The 18,556-nt window shown below is 39.5% G+C and overlaps 1 protein-coding gene across 2 annotated transcripts in view; it reads left to right on the forward strand.

Moving 5' to 3' along the window:
* ccnjl (cyclin J-like) overlaps nt 1-18,556 on the forward strand; it is a 120,774-nt gene that overhangs the window by 6,354 nt on the left and 95,864 nt on the right. For both annotated transcript variants that reach the window (XM_078231164.1, XM_078231166.1), the window contains exon 2: nt 2,922-3,132. In XM_078231164.1, the coding sequence (XP_078087290.1) occupies nt 2,922-3,132 (211 nt within the window). The remainder of the gene's footprint in view (nt 1-2,921; nt 3,133-18,556) is intronic.

An 18,556-nucleotide genomic window follows, 5' to 3' on the forward strand; every position in this document is an offset into this window, starting at 1 on the left:
CCCCAACTGTCCAGTCCCAGTCCGCTCCCCACCCCTGCTCCAGTGTCCTCTTCCCCTCCAAACCCTCAGCTATTGCTCTTCTGCTTGAGTTGCCGCTTCATTTGTTTTGGTGCCATTAAAAGTTTCTAAACTTGGTGGGAGATGGAGTGGTTTGTTGGTTGAATTAAACACTACCTTTCTGTGAAATATTCTCTGTATAAATAAAAACTCAATAGTTTCCCCCCCTCCCCCTGTCAATCATTCTTATTGCTTTAATTGTAACTGGCACGTTAAGATGAGGGCCTTCCCCTTATTTCAATGTCATTTCTAACTTGTTTCCCAGTGCAATATCCGCAATCGATATTTCTACTTTGTTTTGGTGCCGAGGAAATCAAATGTGAGAATTGTTTCTTAAAATACGTTAGTTTTTGAAGTAAGAGCAGTTTTGAAGACTGATGAATGTAGAATATTTGACTTAATTGTAAATCTGTATGTAATTTAATGTTCATAATGGGGCCTTTCAGAATGTGAAATGAGTGCAAAATGGTGATGCAGTACCCAACAACTATTTGATGTCATAATATTGTTTGCTGGCTTTTTAAACTGAGAACTTGTGTTTCATTTGGATTCTCAGAAACTTGCCTTTGATTAATGTTGGAATGAATAATTTACAAAACTTGATTCTAAACACAAGAAAACAGTCTAGAAAACTGTTATTGGAAGTAAATAACTTGTTTTAACTTGAAGGTTAAATGTATTGTAAACTGCATCCCTGAAAATGAAGCAATTTTTAGCTTAACAGCCACTATTGAAACAAAACCTTTTGCTACCTTCCTGATTCTTCTCTCAATTGTTTAATTTTTGTGGTGTTTATCGGCTTTTTCTTATTTCACTGATCCAAGGACAATGTGATCACTTAGTGAAGCCACCTGGGTTCTTGGGTAATGCGATTTAGGACTCAATTTCTGTGTTAACCCCCTCATTTCCTAACTGAAATTAAATTTAAATAATCTGAGGTGATGTTTGTACAGCTCCCTTGGAGTTGCTTCAACCCCAGAATTTAGTTGCCTTACAAGTAGCACATTATGCTGGACAATCAGCAAAGGAAGTGATTCACTGAGTATTCGTTATGTGTAATTGTCTCTTGACCAAAAAGTTTTTTATATTTTGAACAGTTCTACCCTGTTGGTAGGAAGTTGCTACGTCTTATTTTGCAGATGTTAGTAGTTGTATCAAACTGTTCCCAGGATACAATGATTTCCTATAGTAATTAGAAGTTTGTATGGCTATGGTGCATTTCCTTTCTATTTAATGGCCCTCCATTCTTAGCTTTCAAAATTAAGTGTCACAGTTTATTAGAAATTCACAGAATTACTGCAGATTAAAGTATAGGTTTTGTTTCATAACTGAATAGGTTACTGACGCACGTTGTTTATGGATCATGCTGCTGTGAATAGTTGGTCTAAGTTTTATGTCCATTGCTAAATATCTGTTTTTATAATGCAGCTGCAGCAAATGATTAAACTTGGGGTTGACTTGTTTTGGGATTAACAAGTGAAATACCTGGCTTTGGAAATGACACAGCGTTGAACGATAAGCTTTCAAATAATTTCCTGCTTTGAAACTTTTTATCTAAAACATGAAAAAAATATCCAAATCAAAGCTGTACAAAATTGTCCTTCACTTCTCTAGCCTAGTTCCTAAAGACCTTGTAGTAATTTACCAGATTGTAAACAGGACTTCCAATGTTTAAATTGTTGAAACACCAATTGGGTGAAACCTTGACATTTTGAAACTTTGATTTAGAGCCTTTAACAAGTGATTGGACTAAGGCATAACTCTCACAACATTTAAGGAGCATTTGGATGAATACTTGAAATGCCATAGCATACAAGGATACGGACTACTGGAAAATGGGATTAGAATAGATAGGTGCTTGATTGCCGACAGACACGATGGGCCAAAGGGCCTCTTTTTAAAATGCTGTAAAACTGTGACTATAACTGATTTCAGTAATTTAAAAACAAAATCTATTGCATTAGTCAAATGAGGTTTCGATCGTCCCTTTTTTGTGTGTCTCATACTTTTATTCTTTCATGGGATGTGGGTATAGCTGGCTAGGCCAGTATTTATTACCTATCACTAATTGCCCTTGAGAAGGTGGTGGTGAACCACCTTCTAACATGAATAAAATGCAACAATGGCATTTTATTCTCAAATCACAGTTTTTCTCTGCCATGTGAGAAATGTCATGTTGCTGGGCATTTTTAAGATTCCTGTTTGGTTTTTGAACACATCATGCGAAAAATAAACCAGGTCGAGATGTTAAAACAGTGAATAAGTTTTGGGATTCTTTCTTATCCCACCAGGAGGTCTAAATGGGTGACGGAAATTGAAAAGGTTCTGGAAAACAATTGGGAGGAGGTCAAATGGCAAGCTCGATTTTTTTTTTTAAACATCCTGTTAGGTAAACTTGAGTTGTGAGATTCGAACCAGTTTGATTGCTGTCTGAAATGTGGCTTTTTATTTGCCATAATAAGGATCACCTGTAAGTATCAAAGTTCTGGCTTCACCAAGCTCAGCATGCAGCTGTTCACTCCGTGAAAAAATATGCCATTTGACACGGGCTTTGAAAAGCCTGCAGCTTACTGAAGCATGGCCTGGTACTGTGCTTGGGCTTTGTACATTGTTTTTATTATGAGATTTCTTACCGCAACTACACAGCTCCCTATGACAGACTGTACTTTTGCATTTTTTTCTTCTTGGCGTAAATCCTATTCCAACAACTGTTCTGTGTAGTTTTTTTAAAAAGTGTGTTTGTTGCTAAGCAGCCAGACCGTACTAGCAGGTGGCAAGCGAGAGCTTTCTAGGTATTCTTTCTGTAAAGACACACACTTGATGCTGCCCTTTCTTTACCCTGCTCTTTTGCATTGTGTGCATAGGAACTGAAACTGCCTGTCTACAAGGCTCATTCACCACAGATTGGCTTGCGCCGCTATTTTGCTGACCTCCTCGCCATCCTGAGCAATCGCTACCAGCTCTGCCCTACAGCACGCCACCTTGCTGTTTACCTACTAGATCTCTTCATGGACCACTATGATGTTGCAGCGAAACAGCTGTACGTCATTGCCCTTTCCTGCCTCCTCCTAGCTAGTAAGTATATTTAGTCAGTAAGTTTAAATTGTGCTGCTTGACTAGTAAGTATAATTTGGAAATGATTGTCAGGTTTTGTTGTTTTTATGATCTGTTTATAAAGTTGCAAATGCCTTATGTCTGAAAGTGCAAATAGAGCAACAATTACTGTCCATTTCCTATTTATGCATATTTGAATTTTAACCTATTTAAAAAGGAATGTTTGACAAAACACGTATGTCATCCTGATGACATTGAAGACAAGTAAACATTTAAATAGTGTCCAGAAAGTAATTGAGGATTGATTTTTATATCCTTACTATGTTCAATTTTACCCTGTTCAGTAAAATCTTGGGTTTTGTATAGCACTGTTGCATTGTTTTTCAATGGTTTTACTTTGCTGTGTGATTAAAGTAAAAGTAAAGTTTATTTAATAGTCACACGTAGGCTTGTATTCACACTGCAATGAAGTTACTGTGAAAATCCCCTAGTCGCCACACTCCAGCACCTGTTTGGGTACACAGGGAGAATTTAGCATGGCCAATGCACCTAACCAGCATGTCTTTCGACTGAGAGGAAACCCACGCAGACACAAGGAGAACGTGCAAATTCCACACAGGCAGTGACCGGGAATCGAACTGTGAAGCAGCAGTGCTGACCACCGTGCCACTCCTGTTCCACCCAAATCCTTATTTCAGTATTGGGGTCATACTTTTCAGGTGGAAGTAACTACGTTCTTTTGTGGCTTTGCTTCTTGAACAAATATATAAAATTTGATGTGAAGCACTTAACACTGGAATGTATTTGTGCTGTAGCTACTACTCTGAGACCAATAGCTGCAGTTTTTGTATATGTATCTCGATTTCTGAATGGCTGGAAACTATAACTGCTGTGTTTAGTAGAAAGTTTTGAACGGACTTGAATATGCAGATGGGCAGTGCTTTCTCCTAGAAGTTAGAAACTTAAATGTTTAGAGAATGCAGAAGGAAGGATCTTTACTTTAAACACTTCAAGGTCAGATGACCCTTTGAACACTTCATAAACCAGATTTGATATTTAAGTGAATTTACACTTTGGGGTTAGCTTAGATCCTGACTTCAGGGTTTGAAATCTTTAAATCGATTCACATCAGCAACAAACCTACTTTATAACTGAATTCCTTCATGCAATTTGTGAAAATACGTTGTGCCTGCATTGATTATTTGTGATTATTATTGTAAGATGCCATTGCAGTCCTTTGAAACAATATTTGTGCTGCGATTAATGTTAAATGGTGTAGCATGTTGGTCTTTGCTGAAAATTTTTTTAACAGCCCATATGATTAAAATTGTGATCAACAATTTTTTAAACAGAGGTAATTTGATCATACTATCTGTTCCCCTCCCTCCCCTCTTGAATTCATGATCTTATTCTGGATATCAGTCCAGAGCTTCTAGTTGTGCACTTGGAACTTGCACACTATTCTATATAAATGTAACCATACAGTATAGTGTCAAGGTCTGATGGCATCAGGGCCACATAACTGCGATTGAATCTGCTCGTTCCCAGTGCCCATACAAGTTGGAACATGGACCAGGTTTTCCTAACCCAGTGCCATTGAAGTTCTTTGATTTGATTTATTATTGTCACATGCATTAGTATACAGTGAAAAGTATTGTTTCTTGCGCACTATACCGACAAAGCATACTGTACACAGGGAAGGAAAGGAGAGTGTGCAGAATGAAGTGCCACAGTCATAGCTAGGGTGTAGAGAAAGATCAACTTAATGTGAGGTATGTCCATTCAAAAGTCTGATGGCAACAGGGAAGAAGCTGTTTTTGAGTCGGTTGGTATGTATCCTCAGACTTTTGTATCTTTTTCCTGATGGAAGATGGTGGAAGAGAGTTTGTCCAGGGTGCATGGGGTCCTTGATTATGCTGGCTGCTTTTCTGAGGCAGCGGGAAGTGTAGACGGTATCAATGGATGGGAGGCTGGTTTGAGTGATAGACTGGGCTTCGTTCACGACCCTTTGTAATTTATTGCGGTCTTGGGCAGAGCAGGAGCCGTACCACGCTGTGATACAACCAGAAAGAATGGTTTCTACGGTGCATATGTGAAGGTTGGTGAGAGTTGTAGTGGAGATACCAAATTTCCTTAGTCTTCTGAGAAAGTAGAGGCATTGGTGGGGTTTCTTGACTATAGTGTCGACATGGAGGGACCAGGACAGGGTGTTGGTGATCTGGACACCTAAAAACTCGAAGCTCCCAACAATTTCTACTTCGTCCCCATTGACGTAGACGGGCATGCCCTCCACTATGCTTCCTGAAGTCGATGACTATCTCCTTCGTTTTGTTGACATTGAGGGAGAGATTATTGTCGTTGCACCAGTTCACCAGATTCTCTATCTCTTTCCTGTACTCACTATTGTATGCGTGGTGTCATGAGCAAACTTTGCAGTTCTTTGCAGTTCCTGCTTAGGGTGTCAGCCTTTCCTCTGGTACAATTGCATTGGAGTTAAAAGGCTGTGGTTCAAGCCACTCTCCAAAACTTTGGCAGTAATGTGGACTCCATACGGCACAGTACTATACTGAACTGTAGGAGGAACTATCTTTTGAAAGAGATGATAAATTAAGGCCCCTTAGTTGGATATTTAAGATCCAATGACACTCTTTGGATAAGCAGGAAAATTCCCCTGCTTCCCTGGCCAACAATTATCCAGTAAGAAGTCTCACAACACCAGGTTAAAGTCCAACAGGTTTATTTGGTAGCAAAAGCCACAAGCTTTCGGAGCGCTGCTCCTTCGTCAGGTGAGTGGGATTTCAGTTCACAAACAGGGCATATAAATGAGTTTGTGTCTTTATATGTTTGTGAGACTTCTTATTGTGTTTACCCCAGTCCAACGCCGGCATCTCCAAATCACAACAATTATCCCTCAGCCAATGTTACTCACAGGTGTTCTGGTTATTTGTCTCATTGTTGTTTGTGAGTCTTTGCTGTGCACAAAGTGGCTGTCATATTTCTCTGTAGTATAATAACGATTGCACTTCATTGAAATGTTCCCACAAAATATTTCAGGACATCCTGATGTTGTGAAAAGCATGATATATAAATGCAAGTTCCATCTGGTACTTACAGCACAAACTGGGAATTGAACCTGGGGCCTTTCCTGGTCTGCCTTAGCAGATTACTGGATAAGCTATCATAAACCCTGAAAAAACTATTCCATCCCTGTGGGAAAACAATAAATAAAAAAAAACTAATTTTCTGAGCGATCCTCAAATGAAGAAATTACCAACAGGATTCCACTTTTTATCGTGTTTACTTTAACATGAATCAGAATCGATACAAATTGCACATGAACTCACAAGAAAATTATACTTCAAATAAGTTAAATTTCACTTCAAAGATACATTTTGCACATCTGCAAGCACCCACATCACTCCCTGCACAAATGCAGCACTATCTAGCTATACATTTCCACAATGTGCTGTTCTTTATTCTGCAGGGTAGATCAGGACTCCTATCTGACAACAGCTTTGAGTTTCATGGGTACAATTATCAGCAAAACATTTCTACAAACCCTATCTCCCTTTGGCCATGGCAGTATTGTTTGTATAGCTTTCTGAAGTTCCTTTCCAACCAACACAATGCCCCTGTTCATATTATGGCCACTTCTGTGAAAACACCCAGCTCTTTAGCACCTCTGAGTTATTTGCATATCTTTCCAAAAACTTCCTGCCTCCTTTTCCACCAAACAGAAAAACTAACTTCTCCCTCAGTGTGATTTGCTTCCTCTCTCAAGAATTCTCTGTTCCTCTTGCTGTCTCTGAATTCTCTTTGAGTCTGCATCTGTGCTCTGATCACCTTCGCCCTCCATTCCTCTGCTTATAGCTCTCCTTTGTGTCAGGGTTCTTTCTTAACTTCCTGTTGGTAGGGCTTTCAGCTCAAGGGTTGCTAGATCACATGGATCAGCATTATTTCTTCAAGAATTGATCCCTTTATAATTGATGCAAACTTTTAAAAGGCCCTTTTAAACATTCTTAAAAACAATTGCAAATTCCACAGACTAAAGAAATCACACATTTCTTTACTGTATTGCTTCTGGGTTGAAGGCCATTGCCAGGGCCCAGACAGAGTGTGGGCATATGCACGGCAGATGCAGCATAATGTGGATAAATGTAAGGTTATCCACTTTGGTAGCAATAATAGGAAGACAGATTATTACTTGAATGGGTGTAAATTAAGAGGTAGATACTCAGTGAGATCTTGGAATCCTTGTGCATCAGTCGTTGAAAGTAAGCACGTAGGTACAGTAGGCAGTAAAGAAGGCAAATGGTATGTTGGCATTCATAACGAGAGGATTTGAGGATAGGGATGTTTTGCTGCAATGTATAGGGCGTTCGTGAGGCCACACTTGGAGTATTGTGTGCAGTTTTGGTGTCCTTATCTGCGGAAGGATGTCCTTGCTACAGAGGGAGTACAGCGAAGGTTTGCCAGGCTGGTTCCTGGAATGACAGGTGGTTAGGATTATATACAGTGGAGTTTAGAAGAGTGAGAGGGGATCTCATAGAAACTTATAGAATTTTAACAAGATTAGATTCAGAAAGAATGTTCTCAATGATGGTGGAGTCCAGAACTAGGGGTCATAGTTTGAGGATAAGGGATAAACCTTTTAGAACTGAGGTGAGGAGAAATTTCTTCACCCAGAGGGTGCTGAATCTGTGGAATTCATTATCACAAAGTAGTTATGGCCAAAACATCTTTAGAAATTAGATATAGCTCTCGAAGTTAAAGGGATCAAGGGATGGGGGGGGGGGGGGATCAGGGTATTGAATTCGATGATCAGCCATGATCAAAATGAATGATGGAGCAGGCTCGAAGGGCCAAATGGTCTCCTCCTAGTTTCTATGAAACATGATCTTGCCTATTCTTACTCCAATTATTGTGTGACTGGCAGTATGCTCCTAGCATTTCCTGTTTTTACTTTAAATCTCTTAATTAAGCAAGTTTTCTTTCAGTGACCTTCAGCCTTTTATCAGTTGTCAAGAATAGCAAGGGTAAGACTGCGAAGTGGGAGGGGCAAATGGAGGAGCACTATGGAAACAGTTATTACTGTTTCTGTTCTTGTGATTTTCTGTTGTCAGAGTACAGAAATATTTGGAATACAATAATAGCCTCATTTTGTTCTTCATGATTGTCTTTTTTGTTTAAGCTGCTCAGAATTTATAGATGTTATTTAAAGTTAAAGTTTTAAAGTTTTTTTTCCACTGAATAAAAGCAAAAGTTTACCTAAGAACTGCAGTAGGCTATTAGTTTCTGCTTGTGTTTAAATTGGGAAGTGATCTTTAAAAAAAAATCTTTAACAGGATAATTTTGCTGAAGCATACACACCCAGGTTTAAATTTTTGACTCGCGAGCAATAAATGTGGGCTGGAAAATAGGATTGCAATGTTGTAGTCCACCTGTGTTCATACTTGTTGCTAATCAGTTGTCGTACCACTTATGAAACCCTGCAAAGTTATGCCTCAAAAGTGAAAATTTCAGTATCTGATCATCAGCATATCTTCTCTTATTGTGGTAAATTTAATGAATAGAAGCATTATTTTACAGTAGCAATCTTTGGTTAACAGCTTTTGCTGAAAGTGATTCTTTCAGGGAGGATCATTAACTTCACCCCAGCAACTGCGATGGCACGGGTTGCATATGGAACTAAATCTACCTAAAGCAATGCCCCTTTAAGATGTTCTTCCTGCCTGTGCTGTTCATTTGGCACATTGTTGCTATTCTAAGTTGGGGGAGGAAGTGTGGTGCAATATCCAAGAATTGTGTGATCTGAGTTGTCGGAAGTTCTAAAATTCTCCCCTCTGTTTTCAAAACCCTCCCCCTCCTTCTCTCCCTCTCTTTGTAATCCCCTCCAGCCCTATAACTGCCTGAAATATCTGCACTTTTCTAATTCTGGCCTCTTGAGCATCCACGAATGTAATTGCTCAACATGGGTGACTGTGCTTCAGTTGCCTAGATCCTAAAGCTCTGAAATTCCCTCCCTACCTCACTTTCCACCTCTCTACCTCATTTTCCTCTTTTAAGATACGTCTTGCAACCTATCTCTTTGCCCAAGCCTTTGGTCATCTGATTTAATATTTTCCCATGTGTCTGTGTCATACTTAGTTTTTTAATGCTTGTGAAGTTCAATGGAATATTATTACATAAAATAAAGTAAATAAATATAAATTGTTGTTATAGGTAGCAAGGGGGAACATAATTTCCTCCCCCATTCCTTTTCTAGTTTCACCACCATGTCTGACTTGAAACGATTTGCGTTGTGCCATTTGATGCTGTGGCTAAGGACAGCTCACTTGGCACTGACCAGTGGTTAAAGCCCATTGATTAGCATGGCTCAAGCAGTACACTAAATTAGTGGAGAGTTATTATTCCTTACACTTGGAAATTTGAGCATTACCCCCTCCCCTGCCTTATCAGACCTCCCTGTCTTTCCTTGGAATGTCAATGTGGCATGGTGGCAAAGTGGTCAGCACTGCTGCCTCATAGCGCCAGGGACTTGGGTTCGATTCTGGCCTCAGGCCACTCTGTGTGGAGTTTGCATGTTCTCTCAGTGCCTGCGTGGGTTTCCTCCGGGTGCTCTGGTTTCCTCCCACACTCCAAAGACATGCGGGTTAGGTTGATTGGCCATGATAAATTGCTCCTTAGTGTCAGGGGGACTAGGAGGGTAAATATGTGGGGTTATGGGGATAGGACGTGGGTGGGATTGTTGTTGGTGCAGGCTTGATGGACCAAAAGGCCTCCTCCTGCACTGTAGATTCTATGAATTTGAAATATAGAGTTCTGTCTTGCTCACCAAATTTGCTGTCTGAGATTTCAGCCTTGCAGGTGGAATCTGATCAGTTGCAATCTGATCAGTTGCTTTTTTCATAACACCTGTGCCCAGAGACCTTGTTGAAACTGTAAATATTTCCAAGATTTTTTACATCTGCTTATAAATGCATGCCATGCAGATAAGATTTATGAGCCTGCTCATTATTAGCTGGGTATTTCTAGACTATTTGGTCCATCAGTTGACAGTGATCCCTTTGAAATCAGCATCTTGGTTATTAGCTGAAAGTCCTCTGGGGATCAAGGAATGTTAGGGGTGGAGGAATTGGCAATTGATCTTGGTTAGTATTGGCTGTCGAGTCTCACTGTGGTCTACTTATTATTGATTGATTGTGAGAAAGAATAGAACATTGATGGAAGTTCATTTACACCTTTAAAGCATGTTCTGTTCCTTAGGAGCAACATAGTAATTATAATAAAAGCTTACGCAACCTTACCTGTTACTGCAACAATTATCTGCTTGATAGTACATAAAGAAGTGGAATACGCTTGATTCTTCAAAGCTTTGCAGAACACTTGTAAGTGAAGTATTCATAGAACTTTCAAAGATGTCCAAAGGCAACTCTTTACTGTAGTCATTAACCTGCTATGTCAGCTGAGCCTGGGTGACTTGTAGAAACAAGGGTGATAACTGGTGCCTGTATCGTACCTGAATGGTCTTTCTTGATGTGTGAACCCAAACACTTGGGCAGTTTAACTTCAGGGAGTGTAACAGCCAAGCAGCAGGGATCATTTAACAGTGAGCAGGAGTAGAAATCCTTTTATATTTTGGAGGTGGCGTCCATTGGATAATTATTAAATTAAGGCCCTGTGTGCCCTCTTGGGTGAACATAAAAGATTCCTTGGCAATAATTTGAAAGTAAGCTGGAGATTTTTCCTCTATCCTGGCCAACGATTATTCTTCACCCAACATGACTTAAAAAGTTGAGGCGTTCTCTTGCTTTCATGGCCAATGTTTCTTTCATGCCAGTAAAATAGATTAAGTGGTCTGATTGAATCTACGGGCAAAGCTTGTATGTTTTGAGACAAATCCCAATTGAAAAGTGAAAGGAAAGAGAGAATCTGAGAAAGGAAACTAGGGTTAAAACTGAGACTGGAAATCAAAACCTCTGGAGAAACTGAACCTGGTTGAAATCATATAAAAGGTTACAGAGAGCTCAGTGGTAGATGATTCCAGTGGTGCAGTGTGCTGCAGCTGTTTATGAGAGTTGGAGATAACATTGCAGACATGTGCCATTTTTGATGAAAACAATACCCTTGGAACTCGGCTTGGCTGTGTGCTGCTATGGGCTGAGGATCAGGTCAAATCCTAGAAGAGGAACTTAAATTTTGCGAGGAAGGCAGTTTTGAAGAACTTTGTGACTGAGATTGACACCATATAAGCTGAGTGATTACCAAGCCATAGTTGTATGTGCCATTTAATGCTTAATTGATAGTTAATAATTGACTCCAATTTACCTGTTAGTTAATGTTTAATTTAATGGTAATTCTGGGTTTTTTAGTAAAGGGATTACCCAAAATAGGATTTAGTGTTTGCTTTGTTTGACTCTTGTGTAGAAAAAAGTATTTTGTTTAGACCGTGGAATATTGCGGCTTCTCTCGGTAAATAACTAGGATCTCAGATTTCTTAAACATGTTACTGGTCTCAAACAAGATCATTGCCATAGTCATAATCTCCTTGCTGTTTGTTAGACCTCCCTGTGCATAAATTGGCTACCGCTTATCCTAGTATGAGTGATTACACTTCAAAAGTACTTCATTGGCTGTAAAATGCTTTGGGAGGCCCGAGGTTATGAAAGATGCTTTATGAATGTGAGTCTGATTCATTCACGTCCAGCACATGATCCTGATGACAATTAATTATACCGTAGCATCTCAGTGTTTGCTTTTGAATTGTTATATTTGTAAAATTGTAGCAACTCCCACTACCCTGTTTAAGACCATTTAGAGCTGTTTTACTATTCTTCCCCTCTTGGCACATGTGCTACATTGATCTTGCAGCCACTGACAGCATGCAGGTGTGTGGACTGGATTTTAAGACCAGAAGTGGGCATTGCATAATTGCTGCCAGTATATTGGGATTATTAATGGTACTGTACTGAGGCTGATGGTAGCACAATACCTTGTATGGTCCAACATAATGATATGTATATGGATGATTATTGTTTTCATTGTGATGTCAGTGTCAGTATCACAGAGGATAATCTGTTGGAACCAGTTTGTGCATGTGTGAAATGAGCAACATAACATATCCTGTGCACAAGAATGTTGTCTGCGCTGGGTGTTTAAAGGGTACTGCTGACCTGAGACTTGCACAGTTTAAATAAGTTAACTGAGAGGTTAGCCCTGTTATGTGTGAACTAATTTCAGTCTGTGCATTGTATTTATAAGCTGGAACTTGAAATCAAAATGCAGAATGTGTGACTTGCGTTCCTGTACTGTCTGAGCAGCTTTTCAATTCAAATTAAAAATTTTATCAAATGTTTTAAATGTTTATTTAGTGTTTGATCATTTAGTCAAGACAAAAAAACACCCAGGAATACTGAGATTAAAAGAGGGTTGTAACTTGCGCAGGTAATTGGCTATGAGTATAAGAGGCAGAGAGTAATGGTGAACAACATTCACTGACATGGGAGAAGTCAGTGAGGTCTCCCAGGAATTGGTACTAATGCGATTGCTTTTCTTATTGACCTAGACTATAATTTTGACGTTTGCCAGTGTAGTAAATAGTGAACATGGTTGCAGACTTCAGGAGGTCTTAGGCTGCTGAAATGGGTAGACAGATGGCAAATGTAATTTACGGAGAGATTAGTCTTCCTAAGAAAGTGGAAAGTTATAATTGCAGAGACCATCTTAAAACAGTGTCTTAACTCACTGGTTTATGATTTGTCACTCTTGGTCCTAAACACTGATTGGAATTACTGTTAGAAGTTATTTTGGTCTAGCCATTTTTGCATGAATCTATGTAAGAATGAAATAATTTACATTAATTTGGGACTATTCATGATTTCAAGATGTCCCAGATGCTTCTGCCAATTAAGTAGTTTTGAAGTGTAGTTGCTCTTATATAATGAGATATTGATTGATCGGTGATGGGGCACAATTGGCAAATTGATTTCGATGTAGGCAAATTAGGACAGTCACTTTGGACCATAAAAAAGATAGAACAGAGTACTTTCTTAATGGTGAAAAACTAGAAACAGTGGAGGTCTGTGCACGTAGATTCTTAAATTGTCAGGAACTAGTACGGAAAATGATTCAAAAGGCTATTGGCCCTTGTATCTGGAGGATAGGCTGCAAGGCGATTGAGGTCATGCTTCAGCTATATAAAGCCTCAGTTAGACCACACCTGGAGCACTGAGTAGTTCTAAGCCCCACACTTGGGAAGTATAGCGAGCTTGAAGAAAGTTTACCGGTATGCTACTTGGGCTCCAAAGATAAAATTATAAGGTGGAATTTAACAAACAAAGGATGTATCCTCTGGATAAAAAAGCACACTGTGTACATTGTGTATTTTCTGGAATTTGGAAGGTTGAATTTGGAAAGATGAGCTTAGAACTGTGGGGCATAATCAAAAAATTAAAGCAAGACCTTTCAGTGATGCAGTTGGGAAGTACTTCATCATTGAAAAGATTCTGCGAATGGCAATTGATGTCCGATCATTAACCAATTTTAAAACTAAGGTTGATGGTCATTTTAGCCAAAATTGTTAAAGATGGGACACAGGTGGAGAACATGGAGTTGGATCATAAATCATCCATGATCTCTTTAAATGTCAAACTTTTGAGGGTCTACTAAATAGCCGACTCCTATTCCTATGTTGCAAGATGTGGCAGTCATTTTGCACACAGCAAAATACCAAAAGCAGCAATGTAAAATTACCAAATTTATTTTGGTTTGAATAAATGTTAGTCAGGCCACTGGGGAGAACTCTCTCGCTTTCTTTCTTCCCAGATCCCATGGCACTATTCAATGTCTCATCTAAAAGAGGAGCACCCCTGTCAGTGCAGCATTCCCTCCATATGCCACTGAAGTGTTGGGCTCAGATATGTGGGAAAGTCTTTAGGCTAGGGATTGAACTTGTTAGATGTATCCTTATGTTGTGTAGCATATAAGTTACCCATTAGTATCAGTACATTAGGCACAGGAGGGTTTTGCTTCAAAACAAAATCCTATCTTGGAAAGATCATTATACATTTATTATTATGTACTTAATCTCTGGCATTCTGAGCTTTGGTGCAAAGTATGGCAGTCCAATTGTTCCAGGTGCAAAAGGTAAAGACCAGTTCTGCAAATCTAGGTTACTGCCACAAGAAGTGTTAACCTGACAGATTTACAATTTTTTTGTTGTTGCGTTTGAGGTTTTTTTTCCCTTTACTCCTTGCTGCGATATAGTTCCACAGAAATTCACTGCCTGCTTGCAATATTCTCAAGTAGGCATTTTTTCAATGAGATTTTACTGAATGGTTTAAATTTGGAGGAGGGAGGGCACAGCTGAAGCTCATGCTGTCTTCAGGTAATATACACACCAGCTCAGTTCCAGTAAAGGTCATTGGATTTTATTTAGGAATAGAATCTCTGAATTTTGTTTCTTTTTTCTTTATGGGTTCTGAAGTCCCTGTGGCAGCTCATCTGTTGGCATAAATAAGTTTAGCACAGTCCAGGAATTGAACCTGGAGCCTTTGGTCTGTGTTACTTGGAGCTATATTAGGCAATACTTAGTCAAAGGTCATCGGGAGAACTATAAATATCCATTTGTAGAGCTGTGGGCTGATGCATTGACTCTGGCATACTCTATTCTTTCAATCAGATCACAAATCCAGGACGTTACTTTGTGTAAATTGGCTGCGGCTTGCCTACACAGTATCAATGCACTTCAACACAACTCAGTGCTTTTGGGATCTTTCTGAAGATATCTGCTATATAAATACAAGTTCTTTCTTTCATCCATTTGTTGATTCATTGAAAAAAGTTGCATAGTTGATTTACATTACAGTGCTGCAGCCAGCAGCAGCCATGTGTCCAACAATACTATAATGTAACTATAAATCTAAAGAACTGATGCAATGATGGGACTAGGCAATACGGTAAGTGGAGTAGTCGTTTTCAAGGTAACAGCCTCTTTGAAGCGGACCATGTAATTGAGCCATTCCATTTATCACCATTTGAATGTGGTTTAAGTACTTTGTAACTGAACAGTCTTCCACTTTTTAATGAGGAAGGGTGGAGAGGGAAAAGAGCAAGTGGAAAGAGGGAGGGGGGGAGAAAAAGATATCTGGAATATGTCTGACGTTACTAGACTAGATGAGTCTGCAGGTATATAACAAAAAAACAAAATACTCAATCGTTTTCAGAAAGAGAAACAAGCTGTGATTCTTGTACCTGGTTCCATATTAATGACAACATATTTGCCACCAAATTATCTCAAGACTTTGTGGTGTACTGTCCTCCTGGGACTTGTTTTTCCTCCTTTGAACTGTTCCTGTTTGCATGCATAGAAGTGATGGATTTCCTCATCACTGGAAGTTAATTGCTGACTCTTCCTCAGGTATAAGCCCTATCAGCTATCTGATACCCTGTTCAATTGGCCATTTTTCATGGCTGAACCCAGACAGTGAATGTCAACAGGTCTTTCAACTATAGTTTAGGAGTTGTAGGCGGCAGCATCATAACTGATTCTTGCCTTATTCTCTTTTGTTCATTTATCCATTTGTCAGTGGGAGATCTATAGATAAGAAATCAGGAACTGGAAAACTGACATTTATTTTACCCCTGATCTGGGAGCTAACCTGTACACTCTCAGTACTGCCGTGATTGAAATCAGATCATTCGGAACAGCAAATGAATGTTCTCTCTAAGACTAGCTACACAATTGCGGTCCACAATGTTACTGCACAGTGAAATGCAGGTTGTGCACAACCAACATTTCCTTGAGCATGCGCAAGCAGAACAACCATTAAAGCAGCTGCCCAATGTTATAAACAGATTGTGCCCAACAGAGAAGATGTAGAGGAATGTTGCCTGGGACTGTACCTTTAGATCCCAGTGGGAAGTCCAAGGAAAAATTCCAGTGAGTCTTTAGGCATTTGTAATTTGTGACCAATTGGAACACCACTGTTGGGAGGCACAGTTCTCTATTTTCCAATTATGTGAAAAAGAATCTATTTGTAATTGAGCATTTTATTGCCTGCTACTTAGCACTGTTATTTCTAAAGTTGAATGTGAGCAGTTTTGGAAAGTTTTGTGAACGTTGGACACTGTTAGTTGTAGCAAATTCTGGGTCTCCAAAGAATATAGGTGCATTTATGTTTTGCTGTTCTTGGTCTGAAAGTGCTTTTGATGTGTACTTTTGTAATGTGGGGAAACATGGCAACCAGATATTGTGGAACAAGGCCCCATAGACAGCAACATGATGACGACCAGGTAATCTGTTTTGCTGATGTTGAACAAATATTGATTAGGATGCCTCCAACCCCAACGCCTGGGGTAGTTTTATAAAGAGGGCTGTACAATCTGTTGAATGGAAAGACTGGGCCTCAATTTAACATCCCCTTTAAAAGATGGAGCCTCTGACTGTGCGATACTCCCTCAATATTGCACTTAAAGCGGCCTATGTGTGTACTATTGTCATACAAAGTTCTGAAGTGGCACTTGAACGCGCAACTTTTTTCATGGATCCCTGAGGTTATTTCCAAAATCTGTTCCTTTATTTTTAAAGGTTAAATTGGGGTCCATTCACAATGAAAATGTCACTTGTTGCAACTCTTGCTGGGAAACAGTACAAGAGCATGCTGAAATAGATGATATCGCTGTGTCCGTTTGGTATGATGACCAGTACCAAACTGGATTTTAAAAATGCATGCAGGTCCCATGAATCTTTGGACAACATAGACAGAGGACTGAAATTGGTAGGTGTAGAATAAATCATAGAACAGTGCAGCATCGGAGGAGGCCATTTGGCTCATTGTGTCTCTGCTGGCTGTTTTGACACGCAACTTAACTAGTCACACTTCCTCATTCTTTCCCATATCCCTGCAAATGTTTTAGGGTGCTCTTGAATCTATATTCATCACTCTGTTGGGGAATGTATTCTCAAATTTTAACCAATTATTGGCTAAAAAGAGTTTCTGTCACATCTACTTCTTTTACAAAGCACATTAAATCTGTATTGTCATTCCATTGACCCTTCAGCCATTGGAAACAGTTTTGTTTAATTTACCCTATAAACACTTCATGATTTTAACCCCCTCTATTAAATTTCCTCTTGATTGTCTCTGCTCAAAGGAGAGCTACCCAGTTTCTCCATTTGACCTACATAATTGTAATCATCTCTAAAACCATTCTAGTAAATCCTTTCTGTACTCTCCCCCAAAACCTTTGCAATCTTCATAAGTGCAGTGCTTAGAATTGAGCACACCTCTCTAGCATGTTTTAAAGATTTAGCATCACTCCCTTGCTTTACGCTTAACTGCATAGACACCCCTAGATGTCTCTGTTCTTGAAACCCCTTTAAAATTAGTCAATTTAGTATATATGGTCTCATCCTTTCAAAATGCATTACCTTGCACTTCTCTGCATTGAATTTCATCCACCATGTGTTTATCTTTGTGACACATTGTAGTTCTAATCAGAAAAAAGTGGCAGCCTATCTGCCCTGTAAACCCACACACCTAAGCACACCTCCCCCCAATGGTTGTGTTCTTTCAGTAATTAAAATAGTGAGCACAGAGATCATCACCTCCTGGTCACACTCGAGCCTTTTGTAATGTGTGACTGCTGGTGTCTTGATTGAAGATTTGAGCTGAATGAATGTCATGTTGGAATGACTGCATTTGGCCAAATAGAGGCAGCTATGAACAGTGTAGTTGTGTGAAATACGAGAACTGTTTGAAGTCTGAGACTCCGGTTTGTTCAACTTTCACGTAACTAAGTTCCAGGAGCCGGGTGTGAACAGTAGTGACCAGGTGTGAAATGGCCCATTACCCATGATAAACCAGGCAGACATCCTGATTAGATTATTATATCACAATTTATACTTCAATCCCTGCCCCAGGGAACAGTGAATAGTTTTAAGTAACAATCCATTGCAGTCAACTGTAAGGGGGGGTGGGGTTGATATGCTGGGCTGCAAATGAAAGGGAGACCTGCCTTCATTACCAAGGATCTTGCTATCAGTTTGTAGCAGCTGTAAAAATATATTAAATGTTATCAGAGGTCAATAAAAGGTTCCCAAGATGCCTGAAAGTGGATCATCCTAATCATGATTCATCATTCACCAAAAATCCTTCCCTTCAAATATGTATCTTGTGATAAAGTAGGCTGAGGGGAATGAACATCGCTTCAGATAAAAGGCAAACGCATATCTGATCCCAGGTAGAATTCTTGTGGCGCAAATGACTCTATTCTTTCCATTAAAATAGCATTTTTGATGCAGCGGTAATAGTCTAATCCTGAGCCAAGCATAATATTTCCCCAATGTCTTTCCTTGCTTAGCACACTGCATAAATTGTCACTCTCTTATCGCCACAACAACAAGCTTTTTTTAATTATTCATTCTGGTTTGCAGGCTCAATGA

The sequence above is a fragment of the Mustelus asterias genome, chromosome 16, assembly GCF_964213995.1.
Source record: "Mustelus asterias chromosome 16, sMusAst1.hap1.1, whole genome shotgun sequence".
NCBI classification, from domain to species: domain Eukaryota; kingdom Metazoa; phylum Chordata; class Chondrichthyes; order Carcharhiniformes; family Triakidae; genus Mustelus; species Mustelus asterias.